The following is a 16448-nucleotide window of genomic DNA, read 5'->3' as shown; positions in this document are numbered from 1 at the left end:
CTCTTTGAAGAGTATACCTCCCCTTTCCCTTCTCCCTTTTATAAATGAAAGTCCTGCTGATATTTACATTGTATACTGATTTAATTTGAGTCGGCCTTCCGATTACCATGTCATTGTTATTCTTAGTGTTTTGTACCTATGCAAGACTTAATAAAAAATTATTATTCAAAAAAAATATGGGGAAGAGAACCTATGCTCTTTTGGCACAGGACACCAAAATGTGAGTTAACTATGGTATTTTGTGTGTTTTTTTTAGTTCATCAATATTTTAGAAAGACTAAGGAGGGGTTTTGAAATAAATAACCATGAAAATTATCATAATCAATGCCACAAAAAGAAAGGATAGGTACTTATGTAATATCTGGGCTCCCGGTTTTCTTATGAGACCGCGTCCCCTCGCGGGGCTTGCTGCGCTTCGGGCACGGTGGCTCGCTGCGCTCGCCACACTATATAAAATCAACTCCATGCGTAGTTGTATAGTAGGGGTATGAAAAAATGGGGTGCATTTAACATGGGAGTCCAGATAATACATAAGTACCAAAGGATATTATAATTCAAGATACCGCCATTAGTGATAAAACGGTATTCAATCTTAATTCAGACAGATCAGGATATATACAAATCAGGATATAATTTTAATGTGAGCCCTGAAATAATTTAATCAAGGCTGTTTATGACATGAGATATTTAAATGACAGGGCAAAGAGAAGATCACGGACAATTACCAGACCAAAAGAGCAAACGGTTTGTCTGTCAAATTCTGATTTATTATCCGAGCATTAAATATTTAGAAAGCCTCTTTTTAAGAATCTGCTTAAAACAGAAAGGAAGTTCACTTTAATGTACTAAGAGACAAGTTTTTCTGTAAAAACTTTTGCAGCAACCTCTACTCTAGGGGGTCACTGCCCTCGAATTATACTCCAATTAACAATTATTTAAACTATTAGAAAGTATGATGAAAAGCACTTTAAAAAATATATATCTAAAAGATTCTAACACACCGTGCCATAATGCAAGCATTATATTTACTACAGATAACTGATCATCATATTTCTAGAGAAAAAAAAGTAAAAGCAAAAGCTAGTTAACAAAGCACAGGTCATTTAAGAAAAAGGTAAAATGTAGAAAAGGAGAGATTTGGTTTGTTTAAGAGCCTGACAAAACTTTACAAGTGGGACTCTAGTAAATACACCTGTTAGTGAGTGTCCGATGCAAAGTGCGGGTTTATAAAACTGTCAGAGATACCGATAGTAACCAATCCGATTCTACTGATCATTTATTAAGCTCCTTCAAGAAGACAATAGCTATAATCAGTACTTGTTTCCTAGCACGGCGCTCACGATTTTCATCTTATACCAACGTTTCAATAGCATTGCATGCGACCCGATCGCATGCGATGCAATCAGACCCTATTTTTTAATTGTACAGGCACCCTGATAGGTGATTACTATGTTAAATTTACCCCCATTGTTAACGCCACCCCCACTATGAACGCCAACCAGAAGCATGGCGAGCGTAGCGAGCCCACGAGGGGCGGCGGTATGCATCCTCCGACCTTTTCATACCCCCACTATCCACGTCGGCGTGGAGTTGACTTGTGTGGCGAGTGCAGCGAGCCACCGGGCACGAAGCGTGGCGGGCGCAGTGAGCCCCGCGAGGGGCCGCGGATTACTTCACATGTATTCCGCATCCACTCGTGGGGCTCGCTGCGCTTCAGGCTCAGTGGCTCGCCACACTATATAAAATCAACTCCACGCCGACGTGGCTAGTGGGGGTAGGAAAAGGTCGGAGGACGCTACCGCTGCGTTCGCCACGCTTCGGGTAGGCGTTGATAGTGGGGGTCGCGTTAACAATAAGGGTGCATTTAACATAGTAATCATCCATCAGGGTGCCTGTACAATTAAAAATCGCATCGCATGCCATTGTAATGGCATGCGATGCAACGCAATATTAAAATTGTACAGTGAGGGTCTTAGGACCTGAAAATCGGGTCCCATCACATCCCTTAATTAGTGGCATGCGATGGCATACGATGGGCGCCGTGCTAGGAAACAAGTACCCTATAATCTTATTGGTTGCCATGGGCAACAACTCCACTTTTGTAAACCCGCACTTTAGTAAACATACCTCCCAATCTTGTAAATGTAGACTCATTTTTATTACCAAATAATATTTTGGCATTGTTTAAATAGTATTAAGGCAAAAAGGTAGACGATTTCATTAAAATATGAATGGAAATATTCTATTCTTATGTAATTTTTCATTGCCTATGTTTCTATGCAACAGACTAATAAAGTTTATAAGATAGAATATTTCCATTTATATTTTAATGAAATTATTAAGGTGTAAACATGAAATAAGGAAGCCTTCTCATATAGAAAGATTTAAAAGGTCAGCAACAAGAAATACAAAACACAATATTTCTGACAAACATAAGAGTATATCCTATCAGTAGTGTTAATCCATCATATTAGCCCAAATGCTGGCAGTTATCAGCATTATCTGTGAAAAACAACAGCACATCCTATTCACCAGAAAAAAAAAAACGGGCAGTTATTGAATAGCCCAGTGGTTCCCAAACTGGGTGCCCTAGGGAACTAGCACCTGGATTGGTGGTCCATGTCCATGAAAAATTATTTATGACCAATGTTATAGGCAAATATGGACAAGCATAAATGAATCCTGTCCATTACAACATTTTTTCTTATTTTAGCAATAAGAAAGTTTTGCCCTAGGGGTGCTGTAGAAAAATTCTTGATACTCAGGGGTGCTGTAATTCAAAAAGGTTTGGGAACCTCTAGGATAGCCTAATAATGACCATCGGGCATATGTAACACTATTGGCCCATTTTTCCAGGCAAAAAACATTTGGGCTAATAGGATACACCCCAAAGTCTAAATTGCCAGTTAGAACATTGTTATTGTTTGGCCTAAATCATTAAGTCGAAATAATTAGACTTTTTTCTACACTGTACAGTAGTTGCTTATTTTATTTTACTGTAAATGATGAGTAGAGCACGATGTATCTAGTCCTGAACAATATTTATCTAGTCCTGGCTAAACCATTCAAAAATGTTCCAGCAATTTTGCACTTACGAGACTATATGATAAATGTCCTCTGATCTTCCTTTACGAAGCTGCAACATCCATGATCCTGGATTAGCCTTCAACTGGAAATACCCCTATAGGAATAAACATTAGCATTCAGATCTATAATTATACAGCACCACACCTTTATCCTTTACATTTCTTGTTTTTATAAAAATCTTTTTTTTTCTTGTTTTTACTCATGTGGACAGTACATTGTGATATCACATAACATTACTCCTCTGTTAAATGTAGTCTGAAAAAAGGGGAGTTTTATCAACATGTGGAGAGAGAAAGTGGAGATTTTTGAAAAATGACAGGAGTTCATTGGTTGGTAGTATTTCTCTCTACTTTATCTAGCTCCAAGCTTTATCTCTGAACAACTAGTACCAATTCCCTCACTGCATCCAATTACACACAGTTTGGAGATTAGTGACCGCTACCATAAGGCTCTCAGCTGGCTATGATGCTCCTTGCTGCAATATAGTGGCATGAAAGACACCCTGCCCCTATGGATTATACACAAGTCTAGGGCTGGATTGGGATAGTAAACAAGCACAGGCAATTTCTGGAAGCCAGTCTCATTGAGGCGGGTCTATTGAGAGGGTAGACTCCCTCCTCATAGGGCCCGATTCTGAGTTGGACACAATTGCAGCCGTTCTTGTGTCTTTTCCTGCAGTGTACACTTCCCTGGTGTAAGGAACGGATCGAGAATTTAAAGTGGCTCTGGAAACATTTCCAAAAATAAGCCCCCTTACATCGCCAGTCTGCCACATTCTACTTCCTAAAATACCCACACATCCAGTCTGTCAACATCTACCATTTCCCAGCCACATCCTGTTGCTACTTGCCCTCAGCCTGGCCTAGGTGCACACATGTAGGCACCCTTTTTACTTTTTAATGTATACATACATACATACATACTTTTGTGGATGGTGGCACTCGCAAAGAAATCAAGCTAGGCTCTGCTTAATCCTATGTTTCAGTACTGTATGTGTCAGCATCTGTAAGTCAGTGTATTAACCCCTTCAGTGGTGGGTTTTCTTTTAGGGAGCCCTCCCCAGTGGGCGAGTTTTTTATGGGGAGTGCTCCCTAAAAAACCCACCACTGTCTCCCCTGGTTCCGGGCAGCAACGCTGAACCGTCAATCAGCCGCTGCCCGGACCTGCGCCCCGGCTCCCTGTCCCTACATGCTGTGACCCGGCTGGTCATAAGCCGGCGCCGCAGGCTGCAATGTTACAGCCGGGGGGGGGGGGGGGGGATGAGCCGGGGGAGCGGTGGAGGGGAGGGAGCCGGTGCTAATGGGCATTAAGGCATAGCCCAGAAAATTCTTGGGATTGCCAGTGAAGGGGTTAATGTGCCTGTGGCTGTCTCAGCATCTGTCAGCGTGTCCATAAGTCAGTCTGTACATATGTCAGCCTCTGTGTGTCAGCATCTGCCAGTGTGTCAGCTTCTCTAAATGTGTCAGCATCTGTCTGTGTCAGCATTTGTGTATCTGTGTGTCAGTCTCACAGCATCTGTCTGTCAGTGTGTTAGTCTATATGTGCATCTGCGTGTTAGCAACCATCAGTGTGTCAGTATGTATGCATGTGTGTCAACATGACTTCTACAGTCTGCCTTACCACCACTATCATCTTAAGGTCATGCCCCATTTTTAGTAGCCACTCCTAGGATGGATAGCTGTGTCTACATCTGCTCCAATCCCATCCATGCCACACTTGGTCTAAACTGCCCTGACCCATTCCTCCTCATGCCACATCTGACTTTCTTCCCCTACATGCTGGCTGTCTAACCAACTGTCCACTTCCCTGCTCCTGCCTGCATGTATTTGCTGACCGTCAGCTCCCAGTCAATGCATACTGTTCAGTCCATACTTGGAGACGCTAAATGCAGGTGAGCTTCAGTGGGGGGGGGAATATGGCATGCTCCTGTGTGCCCAGACCCCCCACCTCATCTCTCTCTCCACCCCCACCCCCTCCAGGGGGGCCCACACAACTTATAGTAAGTGTCACTACTACTGTGGGCATTATGTATAAGGGGTATTATTGTGTAGATTAATATTAAAAATGGATGGTGGTAATGTGAATAATGTAGACTACTATGTGGCGTATTGTGAATAAGATTGTGCTACTGTATGGTGTAATATTAAACATGGGTACTAGTGTGGCCATGTTTCTTGTGAGATCAAGCTCTTTTTTTGCTGTGCACGCTTAAAGGTATGAGGGCGCAAATATATAATTTTGCAGGAGGGCACCAAACACCCTAGCACCGGCCCTGTGTACAAACTACATTAAGTCTAGAGTAAAGCTGGAACCTCATTTATCAATTCTAAAGACAAAGTAACTGAATAAGACTGTACAAAATAAAAAAATCGTAAAACAACTTACAAGATTGGCCATCACTATAGTGTCTACCATAACCGGATCATTCTTCATGCCCAGGGTGAACTGGAGACCTCTAGGTGGCTGACCAGTGGTCACATCAAAGCAGTGCCCTTCTAATAACATGTATTCAAGTTCGTAGTTTGCGGTAACAATTCCTTCTATCTGGAAATACAAGAACTCTGCCATGTGACCAACGAGCTATTTATATAAAAGCATTACTGATGCGCAAACATTAAACACAGCAATGTAAATTTACTAAGATGAGAGTTCTATTAAAGATGGGATGTTACTCATAGAAACCAATCAGATTATATATATTATCCTTTAGAGCAGGGGTGTCAAACTCAAATTCATCGGGGGCCGCATCAGCAGTTTGGTCACCCTCAAAGAGCAGCTGTATAATAATAATGCAATGACACCACAGGCTGCTCCCGCTGTATAATAATAATGCAATGACAGCACAGGCTGCTCCCGCTGTATAATAATAATGCAATGACACCACAGGCTGCTCCCGCTGTATAATAATAATGCAATGACAGCACAGGCTGCTCCCGCTGTATAATAATAATGCAATGACAGCACAGGCTGCTCCCGCTGTATAATAATAATGCAATGACAGCACAGGCTGCTCCCGCTGTATAATATAACAATAGTAATGCCATGACACAAATTATTATACAGGGGGAGCAGCCTGTGGTGTCATTGCATTATTATTATTATACAGAGGGAGCAGCCTGTGGTGTCATGGCATTATTATTATACAGGGGGAGCAGCCTGTGGTGTCATGGCATAATGCCATGACACCACAGGCTGCTCCCCCTGTATAATATAAAAGTAATGCCATGACACCACCACCAGATATATTGTTTTTTTATGTAACTTACTGTATTTTATCCCTCAGGCTCCTTTACTGCTGCTGCGGCTCCAGTAATTTCAATTCCACTCTCTGCGCCGCGGTCTGTCCTGCTGCGGCCCCCCGACTCGGCCTGCCTTCCTTCCTCTCTGCAGAAGCGTGGGTGGGAGGCGTCATCGTCATGACGACCCCACCCAGCGTCTGCCACTGCCTCGATAAGAGGGAACAGGCTGCCGGGCCCTCCTCCACGTAGCCGTAGAGGCCGGCGGCCATGTTCCTGTGGCCGCAGACATCTTAAAAGACCACAGGAACATGGCCGCCGGCAGTGCAAAAAAAACCTCTCAAAAAAGATCTAAAAAAAGAGAATAAAAGGTGAAGGCTGGCGGCGGCGGCGGCTGCGCGGGTCACATGACGAGGTCTGTCGGGCCCGATTTTGCCCGCGGGCCTTGTATTTGACACCCGTGCTTTAGAGGGTGCTTAATAAATAAGAAGTAGAATCTGACTGGTTGCTATGGGCAAAAAAGTCAATCTTCAGTATAACTCCCATCTTAGACCATTATACTTTCAGAAAGACTTGTTGGGGTAAATTTACTTTTTTTATACATAAAAAAATAACCAAACATCCATTTCTGTTGCCTTTTAGAATGGCAATACTTTGAAGATCTAGCAAAAAATATGATTACAAAAAACAGCTAAAACAGCATTCTCAAAAACATTATTTATGAAAGACAGTCTGATAAATTTCAGGGACTCACGTCTTGAAGATGAATGTTATCGAGATCACATGAGCTATGCATCACTTCTATCAGCCAGCTCTCTGGGGTGATCATGTTCAGTGTTAGCAGAGGTGATTCGGGCATATCCAGAAACTTAGCCGAAGGACCCAGCGAGAGGCTGTTGTTACTTAAAAATGAAACTTCTGACTCAAGTACAAGTCGATAGAAACTGGAACAGAGAAAATGCAGTCATTTTTGATAAAAAGAAAAAGTATCTGTGTTGATCTGTCATTTGCAGAAAGGCTTATAGGGAGAATCTACAAAACATTCATATGTCCCTAGAAATACAATTGCTGGTTTACAGGTGTTAAAAAGGCTTTACAGTATGTGTCAGGGAGCAAATTATTTGTTTTTCAATTAAGTTGTGTTACTGCTCCATAGCATTTAAATGTGGATTTTTGTTTTGCAGGGTGTGAAAAGTGTGTGAAAATCCCTATTTAAGGTAAAAATGTATGGTCTTGGTTCAGCCCACCCCCCTTTCCCGCTCCTAATGATTAATGATGAATTAAGCATACTCTCATGCAGGTTTAGAGTCCAATGTGCAAAGTTCAATGGTGGTATGAAGGGAGATCCCTCTCTGCTCCCCAACGTGTTTTGATCCTCAGGTTGCACAGGTTGTAGTCCCTTTTTCATATTTACCAATTCAATTTCTGGTATAGTTGTGAAATAGTCCCCTCTTTTTTATCTGTATCTTTTTATCTGTTCCCCATCTATGTCCATTGGCGTCTTTTCCAATAAACAACTTTTTATGAAAATTCCTGTGAAAAATACCTTGATGCAACTCAAACATTCCATCCAACAGTGAGTTGGGATACACTCCTCGTCTTTTTCTGGGTTTCTAAAGTCAGCTTTTAAAAGATACCTTTATGTGAAAGATCATCCGTAGTACATTGTGAGTTGGGGTATGATCCCTTAAAAGATACCTTTATAAGGAATTTACATTTCTCACTTATGTATGATACAAGCTATGTTTTCTTGACGGGTGGAAGTGTACCTTTGGATGGTATTTTGAACTGCCTCAGTGATCATATCTATCGAAAGAGTGCCAAAGTTAGACTTACTACAATATGTGTTTTCTTTGGTATTTTCTTATTTGTGGTAAGATTCAAATTTCCAAGAAACCTCACAGACCTAAAGAAGGCAAGCTATTTTTTGTACATTGTTACATAGCACTTGTCACTGTTTTCACCTGTAACCCTTCTTTTCCATTGCAAGTAGTCAGAGGGTGGTGACCCTCTACCAGCGGTCGAGAAAGTTTAAGCAGCTGTGCTAGAGGGTGATTTTATTTGTTATTCAGGTGTATGGGAGTGTTGTAATGATTGGACTGCATTTTTGTATGCACTTTTATGGGGGAACAGGCTGATTTTCCATTTTTCCCAAAACATAATAGAAAATTACCACAGGAGTGCTCAGATAAGCCTTTACCGATTGAATTGTTCATTAATTAAGAGCATTTATATACTCTATAACAGTGGTCAGGGAACTCGGTCTTCATTACACACACACAGTGCATGTTTTGCTGGTAACCCAGCAGGTGCACAGGTGTACTAATTACTCACAGACAAATTTTATAAGGTCCGCAGGTGGAGTTAATTATTTCACTTGTGATTCTGTGAGGAGACCAGCAAAACATGCACTGTGTGGGGTAATGAGGACCGAGTTCCCTGACCACTGTGCTAGAAGGTCTATTACTGTGCAATAAGCCAGAGTAAAATAGTTTAATCAAATCACTGATGAGTAAAGCAGTAAATGCTCAAAATGTTTGCATACGTCTTTTATATTGCTTGAGGCCTAGATTCACCTCTTTATAGTCCATCATATACCGATTATGATAGGGATATTCACAAATGGATAAAACTAATTTTGTGCTATAGTAACAACGAATAGTAGTTTATGATTATACAACTTACCTTTTCAAGGGCATTTCTGATAACTTTGCTTTACAGTTCATGAACATGGTCAGCTTCATATTTATTAGGTTACCAAGCACCTAAACAACAAAAATAAGCACTTTACGACTTTCAGATTTCTTATTAAAACAGGCCCAAACATCCTATATACATTAAGGCACATGGAAAGGGCAGACAAATGGGGTGACAAATCATAATCAGCAGTATAAAGTTGGTTGGAACAGGAACTGCTAAGCTACTGTATTTGATGGGAGATGACAAGGCAGCAAAGGAATGATTATGTGTGTTCTATTGGAATTCTGCATTAAACCTTGAACTGGAATCTTGCAGCCACCAACTTAATTTCCATATTTGGCACTTTAAGAACTACAGTACAGTGTACCTAATGGAATAGAAACCTAAAATGGTATACAGGTTGAGTATCTCTTATTCAGATAGTACACAAACTTTGTTTCAGGTTTTGAAACCTTGTTTAACCCCTTCCTGACAGAGCTAGTTTTTGCGTTCCTGACAGAGCCATTTTTTTCAAATCTGACATGTCTCACTTAAGTGGGGATAACTTTTTTTTGCTTTTACTTATCCCAGTGATTTTGAGATTGTTTTTTCGTGACACATTGTACTTCAAATTAGTGGTAAATTTGGGTCGATACAGTCTGTGTTTTTTTGTGAAAAATACCAAAATGTCGTGAAAAAATGGAAAATTTAGCGATTTGCAAAATGTTAAATTTTCTGCTTGTGAGACAAATAATCATACCACTCAAAATAGTTAATAACTAACATAGACCATATGTCTACTTTATATTTCCATCATTATTTCAACTTCCTTTTAATTTTTTTGGACACTAGGAGGCTTACAATATGAATAGCAAATTCTCAAATTTTCAAGAAAATTTCAAACACTGATTTTTTTAGGGACCAGTTCAGTTCTGATGTGACTTTGAGGGACTTGTATGTGAGACACCCCCATAAATGATGCCATTTCAAAAACTGCACCCCTCACAGTATTCAAAACAGCATTTTGGAAGTTTGTTAACCCTTTAGGTGTTTCACAGGAATTAAAACAAAGTGTAGGTGAAATTTCAAAATTTCTTTTTTTTTGCAGATTTGCAATTTTAATACATTTTTCTAAGGAACACAGTACATTTTACTAGAGAAATGTGACTAAAAATTGATTCCCCCAATTCTTTTGTTTTCATAAATATCCTATATGTGGCCCTAGTGTGCACGTTGACCAAACCACAGGCTTCATAATAGAAGGAGCACCTACTTGATTTTGGAGACTCCTTTTTCTGAGATTATTTTTTAGGCACCATGTAGGTTTCTAGGCACCATAAGATGCTAAAATTTAGGAACCCCCCCACAAGTGACCCCATTTTGCAAACTACACCCCTCAGGGAATTCATCTAGGGGTATAGTGTACATTTCAAACCCCCAGGGGTTTCACCAATTGTGGTACAACTGGGCATTGAAAATGAAAAATTAAATTTTTTACACAAAAATGCAGTTCTGGCTCAAAATTTTTAATTTTCACAAGGAATGAAGGAGAAAAAGCACCCCAAAATCTGTGCCCCAATTTCTCCCGAGTACGGCAATGCCTCACATGTGACCAAAAAATACCAGTTGGGTGCATGGCAGGACTCCGAAGGGAAGGAGTGATTTTTGGATTTTGCAGCTCAGATTCTGGTGGAATTTTGGTGGGTGCTATGTCGCATTAGCAAGACCCCCCAAGCACCAATACAGTGGAACCCCCCCACAAGTCACCCCATTTTGCAAACTACACCCCTCAGGGAATTCATCTAGGGGTATAGTGTACATTTCAAACCCCCAGGGGTTTCACCAATTTTGATACAAGTGGGCATTGAAAATGAAAAATTAAATTTTTTTACACAAAAATGCAGTTCTGGCTCAAAATTTTTAATTTTCAGAAGGTATGAAGGAGAAAAAGCACCCCAAAATCTGTGCCCCAATTTCTCCTGAGTACGGCAATGCCTCACATGTGACCAAAAAATACCAGTTGGGTGCATGGCAGGACTCAGAAGGGAAGGAGTGATTTTTGGATTTTGCAGCACAGATTTTGGTGGAATGAATGGTGGGTGCTATGTTGCACCAATACAGTGGAACCCCCCCACAAGTCACCCCATTTTGCAAAGTACACCCCTCAGGGAATTCATCTAGGGGTATAGTGTACATTTCAAACCCCCAGGGGTTTCACCAATTTTGATACAAGTGGGCAGTGAACATGAAAAATTACATTTTTTTACACAAAAATGCAGTTCTGGCTCAAAATTTTTCATTTTCAGAAGGTATGAAGGAGAAAAAGCACCCCAAAATCTGTGCCCCAATTTCTCCCGAGTACGGCAATGCCTGACATGTGACCAAAAAATACCAGTTGGGTGCATGGCAGGACTCAGAAGGGAAGGAGTGATTTTTGGATTTTGCAGCTCAGATTCTGGTGGAATTTTGGTGGGTGCTATGTGGCATTAGCAAGACCCCCCAAGCACCAATACAGTGGAACCCCCCCACAAGTCACCCCATTTTGCAAACTACACCCCTCAGGGAATTCATCTAGGGGTAGAGTGTACATTTCAAACCCCCAGGGGTTTCACCAATTTTGATACAAGTGGGCAGTGAACATGAAAAATTACATTTTTTTACACAAAAATGCAGTTCTGGCTCAAAATTTTTCATTTTCAGAAGGTATGAAGGAGAAAAAGCACCCCAAAATCTGTGCCCCAATTTCTCCCGAGTACGGCAATGCCTGACATGTGACCAAAAAATACCAGTTGGGTGCATGGCAGGACTCAGAAGGGAAGGAGTGATTTTTGGATTTTGCAGCTCAGATTCTGGTGGAATTTTGGTGGGTGCTATGTGGCATTAGCAAGACCCCCCAAGCACCAATACAGTGGAACCCCCCCACAAGTCACCCCATTTTGCAAACTACACCCCTCAGGGAATTCATCTAGGGGTAGAGTGTACATTTCAAACCCCCAGGGGTTTCACCAATTTTGATACAAGTGGGCAGTGAACATGAAAAATTACATTTTTTTACACAAAAATGCAGTTCTGGCTCAAAATTTTTCATTTTCAGAAGGTATGAAGGAGAAAAAGCACCCCAAAATCTGTGCCCCAATTTCTCCCGAGTACGGCAATGCCTGACATGTGACCAAAAAATACCAGTTGGGTGCATGGCAGGACTCAGAAGGGAAGGAGTGATTTTTTGGATTTTGCAGCTCAGATTCTGGTGGAATTTTGGTGGGTGCTATGTGGCATTAGCAAGACCCCCCAAGCACCAATACAGTGGAACCCCCCCACAAGTCACCCCATTTTGCAAACTACACCCCTCAGGGAATTCATCTAGGGGTAGAGTGTACATTTCAAACCCCCAGGGGTTTCACCAATTTTGATACAAGTGGGCAGTGAACATGAAAAATTACATTTTTTTACACAAAAATGCAGTTCTGGCTCAAAATTTTTCATTTTCAGAAGGTATGAAGGAGAAAAAGCACCCCAAAATCTGTGCCCCAATTTCTCCCGAGTACGGCAATGCCTGACATGTGACCAAAAAATACCAGTTGGGTGCATGGCAGGACTCAGAAGGGAAGGAGTGATTTTTGGATTTTGCGGCTCAGATTCTGGTGGAATGAATGGTGGGTGCTATGTGGCATTAGCAAGACCCCCGAAGCACGGTGAAATTATGAACCTAATATTCCATAGATGTGTGGTATAATTTAAAACACTCCTTTATACATAGGCCGGGTTTGTCGGGGCAAGTGTCACACTGGAAAATAGTTTGCTTTCTTATTCCCTTTTTATAGCAAACTTTGCACCTTTTTTGTGTCCTGCCCTTTTTTCCAGTGGAGGGGATTTCATCAGGAAAATGCTGCCCTGGTACAATACGGGGGCCAGTACTAGAAGTACTGGGGCCCTCTGCCTGCTGGTTCCCAAATATTAGGCCCTTTATGACTTCCTCTTGAAAGTGCATAAATGTCCCCCTCTGGCCGGTAGAACGGAATAGCACGTAAGCGTTATACAGTGCCATCTGGATGATATACACGGCCACCTTCTTGTACCAGATTTTTGTTTTCCGCAGGGCACTGTACGGCTTCAGTACCTGATCTGAAAGATCCACTCCGCCCATGTACCTATTGTAATCCAGGATACAATTAGGTTTTGAGGTGTGGGTACTGGTACCTCGTACAGGGACGGAGGTGGTACTGTCTCCGTGAATTGTTGTCAGTATAAGGACATCCCTCTTGTCCTTATATTTGACCAACAACATATTTTCGTTGCATATTCCCCTGCTTTCACCCCTTCTCATTACTTGGGCAATGTGCGTTTTTGGGAGGCCTCTTTGGTTCTTGCGCACAGTACCGCAAGCTGCTGTACCTCTTGAACCAAGGGCCTTAAACAGGGGGATGCTAGTGTAAAAGTTATCCACATAGAGGTGATAACCTTTATCCAGGAAGGGGTGCACTAAATCCCAGACAATTTTCCCACTAACACCTACGAGGGAGGGGGGGCATTCTGGCGGTTCAATTCTTGAATCCTTCCCTTCATAAACCCTAAACCTGTGGGTGTACCCTGAGGTGCTTTCACACAGTTTATACATTTTTATGCCATACCTTGCCCTCTTACTGGGAAGGTACTGGCGGAATTTAACCCTTCCTTTAAAATGTATAAGGGACTCGTCGATACAAATAAATTTTTCAGGGATGTACACCTCTTCAAATTTGGCACTGAAATGATCAATGACCGGCCTGACTTTGAATAGCCGGTCAAAGGTGGGATCATCTCTGGGTGGGCACTGTGCATTATCGGTGTAATGTATGAATTTAAGAATTGTCTCAAATCGAGTCCGGGGCATGGCCATACGGTAAAATGGAGTACTGTACAGAACATCTGTACTCCAATATTGCCTAATTTCTGGCTTTTTTACTATGCCCATATGAAACACCAGACCCCAAAACGTCATCATCTCTACTGCATCTACAGGGGTCCACCTAGCAAATGATGACGTGGGGTTTTGAGCAATAAACTGCTGGGCATATAAATTAGTTTGGTCCACCATTAAATTTATAAAATCATCAGAGAAAAATAATTTGAAAAAGTCAATTTCTCTGAGACCTGTGGAATCAAATTGGATTCCTGGCATGGCCAAAAACTCAGGAACCTGGGGCTCAAAATTGTCTGGTGGTGGGGTCCATACTAGATCAATTATTGGGGGGGGAATCTCAGCTGATCTACGGGGGCGTCTTTGAGGGGGTCCCTCATCAGCAGAGGAGGAAGAGGAGCTTAAGGCAAATCCTTTAAATTCCCCGCTTGCATCACTGGCTGTGTCAGAGTCAGAAGCAAGCATGGCATATGCCTCCTCCACTGAATACATTCTCCTGGATGATTGGGAGGACATTTGGGAGGACATTTGGGAGGACATTTGGGATGCCATTTTTATTTTTGTGTTACCGGTAGTGAAATGTTTCAACACGTGTATAGTGTAGGGGGGGGCACAAACTTTATTTCAATCCGGGGGGTATGTAGTGTGTAGTGTGTATGTAGTGCAGAAAAAAAAAAAAATACTTTATACCAATAAAAAAAAAAAAAAATGAAGGGGTTAAAAAAAAAAAAAAGGAAGGGGTTAAAAAAAAAAAGGTCCTGCGCCAAAAATTGAGCACAGATGTTGGTCAGTAACGTCTGTCACTGAACAGCGCTCAAAGGCAACAGGAATTTGATCAAAAAAAAAAAAAAAAATAGATCAGCCCTGTGCCGAAAAAGATGATCAGTGATGTACGTCACTGATCAGCGCACAGCGGCCACAGGACACCCACAAAATCACAGTGTGTGTAAAAAAAAAAATTAAAAAAATACCCCACAGCACACACACAAAAAAAAAAGGTGATCAGTGATGCGACACTGATTACCAGTGAGGTGCAGCAGGTGCACAACCTTTGGTGCAACTGACAGGTATATATAAAAAAAAAAAAACCTCTGTACCCCCAAAAAAGTTGCTGATCACCTCAGATATAGTGATCAGCACAAAAGGCGGGGACAGCAGACACAAAATTTAGCACTCTCTATCACTATCTCTCTCTATCTCTCTATCTCTCACTATCTATCACTATCTATCACTCTATGACACTGCAGCAGCAGCACTGACAGGTATATCTATATATTAAAAAAAACCTGCGCCCCCAAAAAGTTGCTGATCAGTTAATTTATACTGATCAGCACAAAAGGAGGGGGCAGCAGTCAGTTATATAAAAAATATATAGCACAATCTGTCACTATCTCTCTCTATCTCTCTCTATCTCTCTCTCTCTCTCTCTCTCTATCTCTCTATAACTATCACACTGCAGCAGCACAAAATATAGCACTCTGTCAGTAGGCCTCTCTCTCTATCTCTCTCTCTCTCTCTCTCTCTCTCTATCTATAACTATATCACACTGCAGCAGCACAAAATATAGCACTCTCTGACACTATCTCTCTCTCTATCTCTCTCTATCTCTCTCTATCTCTCTCTCTCTATCTCTCTCTATCTCTCTATCTATCTAGCTAGTACACTGCAGCAGCACAATTTCACAGGAAGGCACAATTATTGAACAGGATCCAGGAAGCAATCAGCAGCGATCAGGTAAGTATTGCAGCAAGTATTCTGGTCAGTATGGCGGCAGGGGGGTACGGTGACCGCACTGCACGCTTTCCAGACCGGAATGGCGTCTGCAGTGCAGTCACCGTTAGTTTAAATCCCCCTCCTTGGCTGTGATTGGTCCGTCGGACCGACGGACCAATCACGGCCTTTGGGGGCGGGCGGGGTGAGGTGGGGTGACACCAGTGTCACCCTTACACCCCGCGGTGATTGGTGCTGTACTTTACAGCACCAATCACCTCTGATCCCGTGTCACCGGCGAACGTTATTCGCCGGTGACACAGGAAAACGCTGTGAATGGCTGTTCACACTGAACAGCCAATCACAGCGATCGCCGACGGGGGGGCGGCATCGCAGCCCCCCCGGGGCATGCACGGACATGTCTGCTGTCAGGGACAGCAGACATGTTGAAACTGTCACCGCGTCTATAGACGCGGTGACAGTTTAAATCCATGACGTACATTTACGCCATGTGTCGGGAAGTGCTTCCCGACCATGACGTAAATGTACGTCAAATGTCGGGAAGGGGTTAATGAACAAATAAAATATGTTTGTGTGTATTTCACCTGTTTGTTGTGTTTATATAACATAAATGCAAGATACAGATGTAGCCAGCCTCAGTGTGCCTGCCAGCACGACATATCCCTAGCACTGGTGGACGCTGACTGGGGGTATGGCCAGCAGATGGGGGACACATGAGCATCTCACATGCTCAAATGTCCCATTGCCGAGAATGGGGCGCATAAGTGTCTCAAGCACGCACACACCCCATTTTGGTGGACGGGGCAGGGGTGGTGCAG

The 16448-nt window shown here is 42.2% G+C and overlaps 1 protein-coding gene across 1 annotated transcript in view; it reads right to left on the bottom strand.

Annotated features, from left to right (window-relative positions):
• Positions 1–16448, bottom strand: part of UGGT2 (UDP-glucose glycoprotein glucosyltransferase 2) — a 290033-nt gene that overhangs the window by 80222 nt on the left and 193363 nt on the right. Inside the window, exons 26-29 of the mRNA XM_083168784.1 lie at positions 9009–9088; positions 7078–7267; positions 5473–5631; positions 3096–3181 (exon numbers count right to left, since the gene is read on the bottom strand). Coding sequence (XP_083024910.1) covers positions 3096–3181; positions 5473–5631; positions 7078–7267; positions 9009–9088 — 515 coding nt within the window. The remainder of the gene's footprint in view (positions 1–3095; positions 3182–5472; positions 5632–7077; positions 7268–9008; positions 9089–16448) is intronic.

The sequence above is a fragment of the Crinia signifera genome, chromosome 2 (genome assembly GCF_055691185.1).
Source record: "Crinia signifera chromosome 2, ASM5569118v1, whole genome shotgun sequence".
NCBI lineage: Eukaryota > Metazoa > Chordata > Amphibia > Anura > Myobatrachidae > Crinia > Crinia signifera.
This window is presented reverse-complemented; position numbering and strand designations above follow the sequence as displayed.